Raw genomic sequence first — 16831 nt, 5'->3', positions numbered from 1 at the left:
CACTGATTCCATCCCACCATCACCTCTGCCACTCATCCCATCCTATCCCCCCACCACTGCCACTCATCCAATCCCATCCCCCCCCCCCCACCACCACTACCACCACCACTCGTCCCATTCCATCTACCCTTCCACTACTGCTGTGTTGCACAGCTCTGCCAAGGGTGTGTGTCCTGAATGAAGTTTCCTGAAAAAAAGAGTTAAACTTCTCACCTTTTTCAAGATTCTCCACCTTGGCACGGAAGACAATGTGCCTGAATTCTTCCTCCAAGTGTCCTTTCAGGCTCTTCTTGGTGTCCTCCAGGTCCTGTCTAATGTCCCATGCGCAGTTTAACTTTCATAAACTCCCACCAGTCGCTTACATTTCTGAAAAATCTCTTCTCCTTCTTCCAAGTGACGTAGGCCTCCCTGAGTTCTTCCAGCAATTCCTCATTTTCCAGCAGGGTGCAATTCAGTTTCCAGAAGCTCCAAAAGTGAATGGCCCTGTGGTCAGAGAAAAAGCAGGGGACCATGGAGAACTTTCAATGCCTGACTGCCTTTGAGGTAAGCACAAAGTCAATCCTGAAGCGTGCGGATCCAAAGCACCACGAATAGTTCAGAGCCTCTCCCTATGGATCCAATGGCATCCTGCAAGGAAGCCTCCATGATCATCTCCCTGAGCAGCATAGAAGTAGCATTGAGTTTTGCGTACATGCTGGAGCCCATCCTTGTCAATCGGACAGTTAAAATCACCGCCGATCACTACTGTTCTGGTGGTGACAAGTTGGGTCTGCAGGGTCTGGAAAAGTTCCAACCGTGCATTATTTTCTGGGGAGGCGTATACGTTGATAAGCCTAACTGGCTCTCCCGCCCATGAACCATCTAGAAGACGGCCACAGACGAGCTCCTGGACGGAGTCAACCATGAGATTACCACCCCTGACAAGAATGACTACCCCTCCAGACTTAAGATCGCCACATTCCAGACCAGTAGGAGGGACCAAGAGTCCACTGGGGTGACAGATAAGTGTACCTTCTCAAGAAGGGTAGGGCGCACTCCTGGAGCATGCAGATGTCACTCTGCTGGGTGGAAAGAAAGGCCAGCACCGCCTGCCTCCTAGACGCATCCTTGATACTCCTTACATTAATGGAAAAGATGGAGATCTCTGCCATCATGTAGAGGAGATGAAGATCTAGTCAGCAGAGGGCCTGAACTTACCTCCCCTGGGGGGTTGATTCTTCCACTGCCTCCGGTGCCTGTCCAGTGTTCTGGTTTAGGCCGAGCTCCTCGAGGACGTCTTCCATCAAGCCGATAGTGAAGTCAGTCTCCATGTGGGTCATGACCTTACCCTCCTCCTCTTCTTCTTCCCCTGCAGACTCAAGGTCCTCCACCACTGGGTCCAGTCCAGCGTTGTCATTGTGCTGGACCACAGCGGGCCACTTGGTGGATGTGGCGGGTTCCTCTGCTGCCGGGATGGCCGTCTTCCGTTTCTGGCTTCCAGGTGCAGGGCCACTGGTGGGGGTGGATAGGGCAGGGAAGTCTTCAAGCGAGGACAGGTCCGGGAGGGGCAGGGAGGGGGAAGGGGAGGGTAGGGTTAGGGTCTCACCATTGGCCTTCCAAGGCTCCTTTGGCTTCTTTTCCTCTGGCTTCTTCTTCCCAGCACTGGTAGGTGTCTTGCCCTGGGTCAGGGCTCCAGCATAGGTCAGGGATCTCTGGGAATAGTCCCTGCAGACATGCTCAGCCAATCCGCAGAGGTTTTATACCTGGGACCTCGGGCAGTCCTTGGTCTCGTGGCCTGCAACCTGACAGAAGCTGCAAGAAAGCTTGGTGCAATCTCTACCTACATGACCATGCTGGCCACATCTCCGACAGGTGTGGGGCTTGTCAGCATAGTGCAGGATTCCTGCGGAATCTCCCAGAGAGAAACAGGGCTGCAGGTGCTGGAGATCCCCTAAAAGAGTCTCTCCTTAACCTGCAAGACACAGCCAACTTACCTGTCCAGAACATCGAGGATTCTGACTGGGTCTTTCACCACAATGCAATATCTCTGTAGGTAGGTGGCTATGTCTTTTTGGTGGTTCCTAATGGAAACCGTCACACTCCTTTTATCCCGTTGAATGGGTGTATTCGCAATGAAGTTCTGGAAAGGGGATTCTGGCCCACAAGTCCTCACAATCTCCCAATATCTCCTGCAGACCTGTAAAGACTCAAAAGTTTTGTAAAAAATACCTTTTATGACAGTCTGTGCAGATAACGTCTTTGCCTGGCTAAACCCCTGCTCAAGGATCATCTTCTTGCCAAATATCTCCGGGGTCATGTCGGGGACTCTTCCACCCAGCTCCTTCAGTTGTAGCACGGCCGTCTGCTTCATCCAGGGCTCCAGGGTGGGGAGCCTGTCTGCAGACAGGGTCGGCCTGGCTGAACCTGACTGGTCAACACAAGCCGGGGTGGAGGTTGAGGCAACTTCCCTCGGGGCTTCGGTTGAATCGGCGGGAACGTTGTTCTTCTTCCCTTTGCTCTTCCCCATCATTGAGAAGTTTGTTGAAAGTCACTTCTGAAGTTCTTTGGCATCTTCACTCTTTCACAGCCTTTAAAAAGGCCTTTGTGCGTCTACTACTGGAGAGTAGTAACGCAGAGTAGGGGGGAGGAGGGAGGTTCACAGTCTCGTTCCCTGTGGGGGGTTAAGCCTCTAACCCAATAGCAGCAAGTAGGTGAAGCCGAATTGAATTGACGATCTTACAAGGCCGAGCAGAGGGTACCCCACAAGGACCAAACTACTTGGATGAATATAAGTGTCTCTCAACGTCCTAGCTGTGAAGCAGAGACACCCCTAAGGGCTAAAGTCGATACTACACTTGATCTTAGCCAAAAGACCGAGACGCAAATGTGATTTCCATTGTTGTGAATTGCAACAATTGCAGATGCAGGAGAAATCACACTAGTGTGAACACGGCTTTAAAGGGTATAGTTCTTTTTTACCATCACATTAGGTAAGTGTAGCACTGCCCCGTAAGGACTGCCAGGTTTCACATTTTCGGGTCCCCCTGAGTTACCAGCATACAAAAATGACACTTCCAAGCCCTTACTTTCTCCTTCCTTGGCTCGCTCCAATAATCAGTCCAGGGGTATTTTGGATGTTTTGTGTTTATTATAAATTACGTATAGAAGGAGGAAATAGTGGGATACTCCAAATTAACTGTGCACAAGGGGTTGAGGACTCCTATCTTCAGGTACAGCCAGGCTGTTGATTCTCCCTGCCACTATGGGTGAATTTGGGAATTAAGTCTCTTTTTCTAAGACGACTTGGTGGACTAGCAATTATCTTCAGGACACTCTCACTAACATCCTCTTTCTCTTCACTGCTGACACCCGTCCACTGACTATCCTACACGTGAGTTGGCCCCCCTCAGGTCAGGCCCCTTGACACGAGTCCCTGAACTCACAATACTGTGGTCCCAGGGTCTCCAGTGTCTCCCCCTCAGTCAGCTCTCCTGGAACTCTGGGTTCAGCTCCTCTCATCCATTCCTCTGGCCCTCAGGACAACCTCCTGCGACTGCATGCCACTGCTACAGAGTAGGAGGAAGCCGCCCCCTCCCTCCAGGACTCTGCTCTCCAGCCAAAGACTTTGCAGCACATGTGCTTCTAGCTTTTATACAGTATCCCAGAATGCACTGAGGCAACTTGCCCCCTGCCAATCCCCAGGACTGTATCAAAGCCTATGCACTCATTCGTCAGGTTTCCTCCCACCGTCCAACATGCCTCCCTATTGGTTTAGTGTGAAACACTCCTCTAGACATAATGAATTGCATACTGAGCACAATGAGCAGACCTCACTAACAGATCCTGCCCTCTGGTAGGCAGAGAACAATATAGATTTACCTACAGCCCCTCTGGTAAGCAGATAAGGCTCAAAACTATACTTTCTCACTAGCACTTACCTATGTGGGTGCTACATAAGTGTGACATTTTGTTTCTTGTAGCCTAAGCACTGGTTTATTTTTATATGTTTATGCATTGTAGTAAGCATTGTGTAATTACTAGTACCCAATTTATCATTGCAGTATATTTCCCTCATGATCATGTGCAAAATTGTTACCCGAACCAAGCTGTAAGTTGGTGCTAACTCTAGATTCATTTATATTTTTGTCTCTTTTTACATGTGTCTTTTCTCAAGTTGTCCTCATTTTTGACAAATGTTCATGCTAAAGGACACGTTTGGTAAAAAAAAATATGGAGATTGCCACTGCTGACCTCTCCTTCTAAAAATACTAATTCCCTCAGTAGTAAGAAATAGCAGGCAACACGTATGCAATTTGTAGTACTGGTTTCCTATTGTGTGACAGTCTGGTGCAGATTAAGCAGTCTGACTGTATTTATCAGTTTGTGTAATTGTTGCTTTTGACATTTTTGTGACTATGCAGTGTGTTACTTGGAAGTAGTCAAAACCAAGTCAAAACCTGCAGAAGCTGTGGAGGAGCGGGGAGGCAGCATGTCCCACGGGAGGTCCACCAACATCTGTTCCTCTTCTACTCTATGAAATGGCTGCAGTTTTGTAGGATGAGTTGGTGTCAGATATCCCTGGGGAATATGAATCTTAATGTGCACAAAATGTTCTTGTTTTTGTGAGCTCTAGCATGATATGTTTAACCTATAACAGTGCTACCCAGTATTTGCTGTTCACTTTCAGAAGCTTTAAGCCAGGCTTCAAGCTATTATATTATGAAATCTCATAGCATTTTTAATAGATTCTTTATTTATAGAAAACAGCAAGGAAATTTCTTGTCATTTCTGTGGCCAAATGCTCTGAGTATAGTACTTTGGTGTAGATTCGATACATAAACATCATACATTGCCCACACTTAAAGAGTAACTCCACTTCCATGGGAACAAAAAATTGCAAATAAAGAAAAAAATAATATAGGGTATGCGATTGTGACACAAGTAATATTTTAATTGAATGTTATTATAAATCGTCTTTCCTTTTCAATCTGCACCTCTGTAATTTTCTGTAAATGCAATGCAATATGGCTACCTGGAGGTGTTCTGTACACAGAATGTGTACTGACCACACCCCAGAAACATCATTTCCTGCTTATGTGATTGGCTCACCAATTTTCCCAGAAGTCAGCACTAAGATATAAGATACAAGTTCGATTTTAGGCATCCCCTGCAACAAAAATGTCATTTTTGGTGAGATACTCCCAATAGGAACACGTCTAAAGGGATGCAGGCCCAGTAGCTTTCCTCATTAGTGCTCTGCAGGTGCTCCAGCTGATTGATAATTATGAAATCATTCCCATTAGATTTACTTTCTCACATGGACACAGAAACACGCAAAAAATAGTAATTTGAAAAAAAGTTTGTTAAATTCCTTGCAATGTACAGAGATCATCCAAGGGGGAATGTTTTTTTCTCAACAAAAGTGGAGTTACGCTTTAAGCCTGGTACACATGATGAGAATATCGGACGAATAATCGTCCGATAACCGTCCATTGTCAAAATAGACTGATCAGCAGCTTCAGCCAATTGGCTGCAGCTGCTGATCGAAAAAAGTTTTGCAGTGTGTCCCTTTATAGAAGCCAACCAAACAAACAATCAACCTATGTTTAGGAGGGACGGCCACACACTGATCACAGCAAGAAATGAAAAAAGAAAAAAAACAAGGCTTTATAGGTATGAAACTCCAACGAATATCTTATCCAAAAATAAATTAAAAATCAACATCTTTATTGGTACATATAGGTAGAAGATAAAAACAATATTAAAATATAAAAGTACCATTCATTACTGTGAATAACAATATATTCACACCCCAAAAGAGGCTATATCAAGGACCAGTAAATACAAATATGCAATTAGCTAGAGGGATATATATATAAACCAATACAAACAAAATGGGGATACTGGTATCCTGATGAAAATTGCTTCATTCTCAGCATGTTTTGCAGTAAAATGGTTGAAAACCTCTGACATGAAATAGGAACAAAGCATATCCTCCTAAAGTGTATACTGTACCTGTCTTAATCCAGAGCACTAAGTGTCATTTCTGTCAGCTGTCTCATTCCTCTGCTATCTGCATTAGTTATTTTAGACAAGTTTTTCTCACACCAAGAGATAAAAGGTGATGGGGGGGGGGGGAGCTCCAGCACACAGCCTGTGATTGACAGCCTCAGCTCTGTTCCTGTGTGCTGTGTGAAGGGAGGTATGTTTCTTTCCCTCCAGTCTGCTCTCAGCTCTCCTCACTGAGCTCTGGCTTTTGAGAAGAGATGGCTGCAGACAAACAGGTACAGCTTATGTAGAAGGATTTAATTCATGTCTATGTATCACTTGAGACTTGTCACTTAACTGGGTCTATGTGAGAGTTTACAACCACTTTAAGGCTACATTCAGGCGTTTTTTTACCGCGATTTACAGGCGTTTTTACAGGCGTTTTTACAGGCGTTTTTTGTGCAGGCGTTTTTAGATTGAATAGAGACCAATGGAAAACGCCTGTAATCTGCCCAAAAAGAAGCTCATGTACTTTTTTGAGCGTTGGGTGTTTTGCTCACAGCGTCAAAACGCTCAGATGTTAACAGGGGCCATTGAAATTAATAGGATTTGTCTTGTTGGGCGTTTTGAGAGCTGATCCTAGAGCAGAAAAACTCCCCAAAACGCCTACATGTGAACGGAGCCTTAAGGTTTATCAGAAGTTAGGTGATAAATTAAACGTTGCAATAGTTAAAAATCAGATGGCAGCACAGTAGAATGGGGGGCTCATAGCATGATTGGGGGGGACAAAGACATAGGCTCACTAGCCAGGGCAGGGCAGTTCCCCAATATTCAGGACAGGGTAATTAAACCCTGATGTGCATAAGTACTGTATGTCCTGTGCACCCACCTAACCTGGTGTTTTTTATTTCTTGCCATAGAATGTGGTAGGATTTACTGGTCCTCGAGAATACCCTTTTTTTTATCACACACTGATCAAATTTAATCCGGTCCCTACTGAACTGGCCAAATTTCTATAAGTCTTTGGGCAGATTTAATGTTAAGGTACCAATATTAATGAATGCAGAATGGTTAACAGGAGAATAGGAAACCATCTGTATATGTATATTCCGAACAGATTTCAAATATATTCATTCATATGGACTAAAGTGTGTTAGATCTGAGGTTAAAGGATGGTCATGGTCAGGAAAATGTCTGGTAACTCAGGGTGTGGGGATGTGGAAGGGTGGTAGGAAGCAGGAAAATAATGAGGTGGGTGAGGGACTAGAGCAGAGACATGGAATGGGGGATAAAAAAAAAAACAGAAATTAATAATAAATCAAATTATATAAAGGAGATAAAAAAGGAGTAATATTCAGAGGTATTTAGCACTTTGTCTCATCATGTTGCGATTTGTGTCAAGGCATATGCTCAAAAGGAGATACTATAACAGTCAAAGGCTCTTTATTTATCTGAGGTCAGAGGGACACAATATTCTTCTGTAGATGTATAAATGTTCCAGTTTAATGACTTCCATTAGAAGATTTCTTCTGTGCCCTTTACCACTTCTGGACCGGAAAGGTTTTACCCCGTTAATGACCAGTCCATTTTTAATGCGATTAGGCACTGCGTTACTTTAACAGATAATTGTGCAGTCGTGCGAGGCTGTACCCAAATAAAACTGATGTCCTTTTTCCCACAAATAGAGCTTTCTTTTGGAGGTATTTGATCACCCCCTGCGATTTTTATTTTTTGTGCTATAAGCAAAAAAAGAGTGACAATTCTGAAAAAAAAAAAAAAAAACAATATTTTTCACTTTCTGCTATATAACATTCCCAAAAAAAAAAAACTTAAAAATCTAATTTGTTCACCATTTTAGGCAAGTTTGTATTCTGCTACATATTTCTGGTAAAAAAAAAATTCCCAATAAGTATATTTTGATTGGTTTGCACAAAAGGTATCGCGTCTACAAACTAGGGAAAATATTTATGTAATCTTTATTTGGTTTTTTTTTTTACTAGTAATGGCTGCAATCATTGGCGGGACTGCGAAATTGCGGCGGACAGATCAGACCCCTAACTGACATTTTTTACACTTGTGGGGGGACCAGAGACATTACTACAGTAATCAGTGTTAAAATATGCACGGTTACTGTAATAATGACACTGGCAGGGAAAAGGTTAACCCAGGGGCGATCAAAGGGTTAGATGTGAACCTGGGGGTTTTCTAACTGTGAGGGGGGATGGGCTTATTGGATCAACACAGGGACCTGTGTTCCTAAAAAGCCCTGTGATGATAACTGACGGAACAATGGTCTGCCGTGTTTACAACTGGAGACTGCCATTCTGTCTTCCTGAGGAGTGATTGCAGCCGCCGGCCCCCCAGATCATCTTCTCCTTTCGCGAACCACCCCCCGCCCATGCTCGCTCCCCAGGAGCGACATATGGGTACGGTGATTCGCGCAGCCGAGCCAGCCTGCCGCAGTATATCTGTGGTGGGTGGTCGGCAAGTAGTTAACATAAGCAAAGTTTTAATGAGGTTACTGGTGACCTCTCTTTGTGGTGCCTGGCAACGTAAACTTTCATTGACTCTAATTAATTATATACCCAAATTAAGGAAAGTTAGCAGGTGAGCCGTCAGCTTAGTAGCAGTTGTAACAGCCGTAAGGCTTTTTTATGACAGTTATTTTTTCTGCACACATTTATTTTGAAACTAAAATACAGACTTGTGGCTTTGTGTGCAGAACCACAAATCTTAGCTGCCTTATCTCTCTGGGATTATTCAAAGCCTTAGAAAAACCTTTACTTCTAAGCCCAGGAATGGGTGAAACGCGTTAGTGGGGCATAGCCTGAAAGCTAAAGCCTGTTTTGAATTCTGGAGTGCTCCACAGCCCAGCTCTCTGGTAAGTACTAGTGGGGAGAGCAGTGAACCGCTAACTGACAGTCATGGCTCTCTGCTCAGAGCAGAGGGCAGAAATGAGTGGATGTTTGATTGCTTAGTTCTCACTACAGAGCCAGTGGGGGACAGATGCAGCATCGGATCAATGCTGCATCCATTTAGGTAAGTATAAATGTTTATTTTCTTCCAAAGCCATACTTCTCTTTTAATGCGGAAGAAGCTGTAGACATATTAAAATACGTACACACTCCAAGGGGGCATCATTTTTGTGACTATGTATTCAAAAGAATATAGTAGAATATGTAGTGAATATTATAATAATAATATTATAATTAATATTATTAGAAAAAATCCACCTATCTTACACACATTTCCTGTGTTTAAGGAAATCCTGAAGGATGGTTGCCACTTTTCATCACGTAGAGCTCCTACTCTGGGATCTTTGTTGTCACCCAGTTTTTTTCAAGGTAAAATTGGTAGGAAACACAAGCATTAAAAAATCCACTGACAGGCAGGGTTTAAAACCAGAAGAGAGCCTACAAGTCTCTTCTGTCATAAATGACCGCCCTGCCTGTCAACAGTAATGAGATCTGAGCTGTGCATGCGCAGATCAGACTGCATTTATGGCCCGCTCTCTGTGCATGCGCGAGAGGGAAGTTCCCGCAGCCGGCCATTTAAGCCGCCGAAGATTCGACGGAACTCGGAAGGAAGAACGGGTTAACATGGAAGCATCAGGGAGAGCTGTGACAGCCCAGTGCTAGAGGGCTCTGTTGGTAGTTAAGTCTCTCAAAATGTACCACTATGCACTGCAAAAAAACAAATAAGGGCGCACCGACCTAGTGCATTATCCTCAATAATGGCTTTATTAATAAAACATAAAAATGGCTACTCACAAACAGAGGTGAAAATCGAGCCCAGGGCTCTGAGGAAGAGGCGAAGCCTCGAAATGCGTCAGCCTTCATCCAAAAAGGACAATGGACACTTGCATGGACTACTCCTGATACTCGAGCTTGTGATTTTGATATGATCAATTTTCACCTGTGTTTGTGAGTAGCCATTTTTATGTTATATTAATAAAGCTATTATTGAGTATAATGCGCTAGGTCGGTGCGCCCTTCTTTGTTTTTTTTTTATTTGTTGGTGAAAGAGTGTATCAACGTGCCTTACTGAACTATTATATTTCATAATACATTTCAGCTCATGCCCACTTTCCAATGGAATGTGGTCCCTTGCAATTACATATTAACGAGTCAGACTAACACACCTCATTCACACACCCTGGACACTTGGCAGTTGGATATTTTGCATATAGACGACAGACAACACCTGAACACAATTGCTTACATTAACACATCAGACAGCTGAACACAGACGGAGCGGCTTTCCCACAAAACACAATTTTGACAGAGATGTATGGGAACACAAGGGCCTTTTCATGTATTGTTTCTGTGAGATATGTTCTATTGATAAGTTGACCCATGAATTGTAACTGGTTTAAACAGGGATTTGCCGCCCAAATTTCCTTTAAATGTGTGAGCGAAACTTGAAATAAACTAGATGTGTCTACGCTAAGCTTAAGTTGCTATGTGTCGTTGCATCTCCTGGCCAGCAGTCGGAGAATTCACTATACAGGGAGAGTTGGGACTCAAGGGCCGTATATCATCTTGTAATTGCCTCCTGACGAGATTTGGCTAACAGTTGGTTATAACTCCAGACCTGAATTTGACTGCTAGTCGTTGGGCGTGGAATTTTTTAAATACAATGGTGAAGGTGGCCCGACGAGCTCTGATTAAGGTCCATTCTGGGTGAAAACGCGTTAGCGTTGGGACCCACTATGTTATTTATCTGTGACAAAAAAAGCTCTCGTTGGGCTCTTGTCTTGTTGAAGAAATGTACTGCTGCTGTATACTAGCTTTTTATTTCTGTCTGTTTCCCTGTTTCACATTTTCCCTCACCAGAGAGAGGTTGTCCCCAGAAACAGAAAGTAAAGGGAAATCTCTCTAAAGCTCACTACATGCTTTACAATCTGATTGTACAATTTGCTGTAGATCTGCTAACAACTATGTAGTGCAAGAGCCTGCCTGATTGGACGTAGATTGATTGGATGGTTTAGCTACACCCTCATTTTATAAAATGTGGGTAAATCCAAAATTGAATGTAGAAAGTTTGTACGGTCAGATTGTAACATGTATGGTGACCGCAAAAGAGCCCTAGATAGCATTAAACTTATTTGATAACAGGGTCCCATAAAAATTAAAGCAATCTCATGGAGACTAAATGAAGACTTATTGCGGGATGAGGAAATGGGTAGGAGAGTTTAAGAAAAAATTGGTATTTCCTAGTACATGAAACCCCCGATGTTGCGCTAACTACAATATGTAAAGCACATAAAACATATATAAGAGGAATATTCATCTCAGCAGATTCTAGGGAAAAAAAGATAGAACCGCAAATATAAACAGGTTAATTAGAGCTATATGAGTTAGAACAAAAACATAAAATTAATTTGGAGGTTAAAATACAAAAAGCTTTGGTATCAAAAAGAGATGAATTAAGAGATTTAGTTGAAGAGGAGACAAGAAGATGCTTTAATAGGGTGGCTAAGGAGAGATACAAGTGGGGAAATAAACCGGGAAAATATCTGTCCGGGCTATTAAAAAATAAAAAATAGTAAAGGAGAAATGGTCTTTTCAACTACTGAAATAGCGAGTGCTTTTCAAAATTAATAATCTTTATACTGTCCGTCAAAAAAATATACCTGAGGTGGATTGATATAGAAAACAAAGGATTGTGGAATATATCCAGGATTCAAAACTGCCTAAAATAGATTCAGGGAAATTATTAGACTTAGAAGGACCAATTTTTCAGGAGGAAGTAAGGGAGGCTTTAAAAAATACCCCATTTGGTAAAAGCCCTGGTCTAAATGGATATACAACTAGTTATTATAAAAGATTTAAGGAAATACTGGTCCCAAAAATCTGTTCATATATGAATGAGATAGGTGATAAAGGGGAAATGAGAACTGAATCACTGCAAGCACACATAACAGTAATCCCTAAAGAAGGGTAAGACGCAACCCTATGTTCTAGTTATAGGCCATTAGCATTGTTAAACACAGATACAAAGCTATATGCAAAAATCTTGGCAACCCGATTGAAGGATTTAATGCTGAAATTGATGCAAGCAGATAAGATGGGAGTCATCCCAGGAAGAGAAGGAAAGGACAATGGGATTAGAAAGCAATTTTTAATACATAGGTCTAAAAATGAGGAGCTTCCGGACCTCCTGTTGTCAATTGATGCAGAAAAAGCATTTGATCAGGTCAATCAATGAACTTAGCACTATGGGAATGTTGACACTAAAAGGGTGGAATTATGTGCGACTAAAACACTTGGAAGGATCTTTGCCTCAACCCATCAAATCGGAGAAAGAGTTGAACCTTTGGGAAAAGCTTTGTAATCCGTTAACAAAGGTAAGACATGGTTTGTCTCAGATTTATAAAATGTTAACTGATCTGGTGGATATAAGGAAAATTATATTTAAAGAAAAGTAGGAAAGAGAGATTGGAATTTGTTTAGAAGATCATGAGGAGAAAACTGTGCTGAGAGCCATTTACTGCACCTCTAGAGATGTCAATACCATTGAGATGAACTATAAGTGCCTCATGAGATGATATATTACACCGGTTATAGCTCACCAATGCCAATTAGAGAAGTCAAATATGTGTGTCAGGTAGAGGGCTCAACGATTCATATATGGTGGGAATGCCCCATTAAGCAGATCACAGGTGAAGATATCCCAGATGATCCTTGGATGTGTCTTTTTCATAAAAAAAATAGATCTCTAAAGCATTATAAAAGTTTAATAGTTCCAAATGTGCTAATGCTACGAAGGGGACAATCCCAAAAAAATGGTATGAAATAGAAGCCCCTACTATTAAGGAATGGTGTGGGAGGGTCGAATATATATATAATATGGAATACTTGTGTAGTAGAGATGAAGAACGAGTTGACAGTTTTTAAAAAAAGTGGTTGGATTTTAAAAATACTAGAGAGTGTATACAAATCAGAGGAATCAATATGATTAGGTTGTGTTAGAGGTAGGTTGAAAAGACAGACAGAATTAAGACGGTGGAGCGGGGTAAATGTAAGCAGATTGGAAGATGGGAAGAGGGGATATGGGTGTGGGGAAACATAATATGCAAGATGTATAATTGAAGGAACTTTGTTTACATAGTTACATAGTTACATAGTTGGTGAGGTTGAAAAAAGACATCAGTCCATCCAGTTCAACCTATGATGTGTGTGTGTTTGCTTTTAACCGTACATTGTATAACCCTGTATGTTGTGGTCTCTAAGGTGCCCATCTAACAGTTTTTTGAAACTATCAATGCTCCCTGCTGATACGACTGCTTGTGGAAGAGAATTCCACATCCTTACCGCTCTTACAGTGAAGAACCCCTTACGCATTTTAAGGTTAAACCGCCTTTCCTCTAGTTTTAGTGAGTGGCCACGTGTCTTATTGTATCTCCTTTCTCTGAATAGTCTGTTCCTTATGCTAGGGTCGCCAGTACAGTATTTGTACATTGATATCATATCCCCCCTCAGTCGTCTCTTCTCCAGAGAGAATAGGTTCAGTGCTTGCAGTCTTTCTTCATAGCTGATGTCCTCCATTCCCCTAATTATTTTTGTTGCCCTTCTCTGGACTCTCTCCAGTTCCAGCACATCCTTCCTGAAGACCGGTGCCCAGAACTGGACAGCATACTCCAGATGTGGCCGGACCAGAGTCTTGTAGAGTGGGAGAATAATCTCTTTATTTCTGGAGTGAATCCCCTTTTTTATACATCCCAGTATTCTGTTGGCTTTACTTGCAGCGGCTTGGCATTGCATGCCACTGCCAAGCCTGTTGTCTACCAGAACCCCCAAGTCTTTTTCCATCCTAGACTCACCCAGAGGCTCCCCCCCTAGTGAGTAGCTTGCTTTCTGGTTTTTGGCCCCAAAGTGCATTACTTTACATTTTTCAACATTAAACCTCATCTCTTATGTAGTTGCCCACCCCGTTATTTTGTTCAGGTCCGCTTGCAAGGTTTCCACATCCTGCATAGAAGATATTGGCATGCTTATTTTAGTATCATCTGCAAATACTGAGATTGTACTAGATATCCCCTCCTCTAAATCATTTATGAATAAATTAAACAGGATTGGTCCCAGGACAGAACCCTGGGGGACCCCACTTTCCACACCCGCCCAATCCGAGTACTCCCCATTAATCACCACCCTCTGAACTCTCCCCTGGAGCCAGTTCTCTATCCAGGTACTCACCTTATGGTCCATACCTACCTTCCTTAGTTTGTACAGTAAGCGTTTGTGGGGAACGGTGTCAAAGGCCTTTGCAAAGTCCAGATACACCACATCCACAGGCTTACCTTTATCTAGGTGGCAGCTCACTTCATCCAGTGGCGGAGCCAGAGGGTTAGCTGGGGTGGCAATTGACACCCCAGAAGAAGCCCTTGCCACCCCTGTTGCCACCCCAATCCTGGGCGGGGGTGGCCGGGTGCATGGCAGGGCAGCGGGAGAATCACAGGGGATCGCCGTACGGGCAGGAGCTGCGAGCCCCGAGTGTGCCCCCAAAAAGCCCCAGGTCTCGTGTGGATCGTTAACCTCCTTCCTTCCTTCGGCTCTCAGCTGCAGCGCTGCAGCCAGAAGAAGACGGAGGGGTGGAGGCGGAGCCAATGCTAGGCGGCAAGGAGAAGAAGTTGAAATCCTCCTCCTCTCGTCATGACAGCAGAAGAGGTTCTCGGAGCGGAGGAGGATTTCAAATTCCTCTCCTTGCCGCCTAGCATTGGCTCCGCCTCCACCCCCCTCCGTCTTCTTCTGGCTGCAGCGCTGCTCTGAGAGCTGAAGGAAGAAGAATGTGAGTGCCCGAGGGGGGGGGGAGAAGAATGTGAGTGCCCGAGGGGGGGGGGAGAAGAATGTGAGTGCCCGAGGGGGGGGAGAAGAATGTGAGTGCCGGGGGGGTGGAAGAAGAATGTGAGTGCCTGAGGGGGGGAGAAGAATGTGAGTGCCGGGGGGGGAGAAGAATGTGAGTGCCACTGCCCGAGGGGGGGTGGAAGAAGAATGTGAGTGCCCGAGGGGGGGGGGAGAAGAATGTGAGTGCCACTGCCCGAGGGGGGGGGGGGTGGAAGAAGAATCTGAGTGCCCGAGGGGGGGGAGAAGAATGTGAGTGCCCGAGGGGGGGGGGAGAATGTGAGTGCCCGAGGGGGGGGGGAGAAGAATGTGAGTGCCACTGCCCAAGGGGGGGTGGAAGAAGAATGTGAGTGCCCGAGGGGGGGGGGAGAAGAATGTGAGTGCCCGAGGAGGGGGGAAAGAAGAATGTGAGTGCCCGAGGGGAGGGGAGGGAGGACAAACCCCTTGCCATTTGCCACAAGACAAACCCCTTGCCATTAGCCGAGGAGGAGGCGGAAGGACTCGTGGAGACGCGCCGCCGGTCACCGGGACTGAGAAGAAGCCGCCCGCTGCCGCTCCAGGTAGGTAAGGGGGCACGCACGCTGATCTCTGCATTGGGGGCATGTACGCTGGTAACTACATTGGGGGCACGCATGCTGATCTCTGCATTGGGGGCATGTACGCTGATCTCTGCATTGGGGGCATGTACGCTGATCTCTGCATTGGGGGCATGTACGCTGGTCTCTACATTGGGGGCATGTACGCTGGTCACTGCATTGGGGGCATGTACGCTGGTCACTGCATTGGGGGCATGTACGCTGGTCACTGCATTGGGGGCATGTATGCTGGTCACTGCATTGAAGGGGGCATGTACGCTGGTCACTGCATTGAAGGGGGCATGTACGCTGATCTCTGCATTGAAGGGGGCATGTACGCTGGTCACTGCATTGAAGGGGGCATGTACGCTGATCTCTACATTGAAAGGGGGCATATACGCTGATCTCTGCATTGAAAGGGGCATGTACGCTGATCTCTGCATTGAAGGGGGCATGTACGCTGATCTCTGCATTGAAGGGGGCATGTACACTGGTCACTGCATTGAAGGGGGCATGTACGCTGGTCATTGCATTGAAAGGGGGCATGTATGCTGGTCACTGCATTGAAGGGGGCATGTACGCTGGTCACTGCATTTACGGGGGCATGTACACTGGTCACTGCATTGAAGGGGGCATGTACACTGGTCACTGCATTGAAGGGGGCATGTACGCTGGTCATTGCATTGAAAGGGGGCACGCTGGTCTCTCTGCATTGAAAGGGGGCACACTATACCTTAATTACTGAAGGCCCCTTTCACACTTTTGCGACCTCAAAGTCACGCAATTTTTTACAGCATTTTTTGCGGCAAAGCAATGCCTGTTACATTTTTCTGTTTGCGCCCCCCTAAAAATTGTGAGCACCAGCTGCCACTGTCCCCAATATACCTAGAATAATGTGCACATATTAATCTGCAAGTGTTCACAGATATTTATAGGTCAGAGTGTTTAACTGACAAATAATGATGTGCCATAGAACTGCTGATGTTGATGTATTTTTCTTCTCTGTATCTAATAAATGCATACTTTACACCCCCCCCCCTTTCCAGTACCCCCCAGAGCTCTTCAGGCCCCCCCACCAGTGCTCTTTAGTCCCCCCTACCCCAGGGCTCTTCAGCTCCCCACAGTGCTTTACAGCTCCCCCCTATTTTCATAAATTTAGGCTAATATGTATTCTGCTACATATTTTTTGTAAAAGTGTATTTTGATTGGTTTGCAAAAAAGTTATTACATCTACAAACTATGGAACTTTTTATTTTTTAATTGTTTTTACTAGTAATGGCAGCGATCAGCGATTATTAGAGGGACTGCGACATTGCGGTGGACAAATCTGACACTAAATGACACTTTATATATTGACCCCCCCAAAATAATACCTTGCCACCCCTTTGCCACCCCTGTTTTAAAAGTCTAGCTCCGCCACTGACTACATCGTAGAAGGTTAATAGA

General features: G+C 44.6%; 1 protein-coding gene across 1 annotated transcript in view; it reads right to left on the bottom strand.

The window, feature by feature from the left end:
• LOC309547173 (phospholipid-transporting ATPase IC-like) overlaps window positions 1–2506 on the bottom strand; it is a gene marked incomplete at both ends in the record, with an annotated part of 345791 nt that extends 343285 nt beyond the window's left edge. Inside the window, 2 exons of the mRNA XM_082246961.1 lie at window positions 1198–1704; window positions 1974–2506. Of these exons, the coding sequence (XP_082103087.1) occupies window positions 1198–1704; window positions 1974–2506 (1040 nt within the window). The remainder of the gene's footprint in view (window positions 1–1197; window positions 1705–1973) is intronic.
• Window positions 2507–16831: the final 14325 nt, after the last annotated feature.

This window comes from Pelophylax lessonae, assembly GCF_965119305.1.
Source record: "Pelophylax lessonae genome assembly, chromosome: 1".
Lineage (NCBI taxonomy): Eukaryota > Metazoa > Chordata > Amphibia > Anura > Ranidae > Pelophylax > Pelophylax lessonae.
The sequence above is the reverse complement of the archived record's forward strand: the minus strand, read 5'-3'. Positions and strand labels throughout refer to the sequence as shown.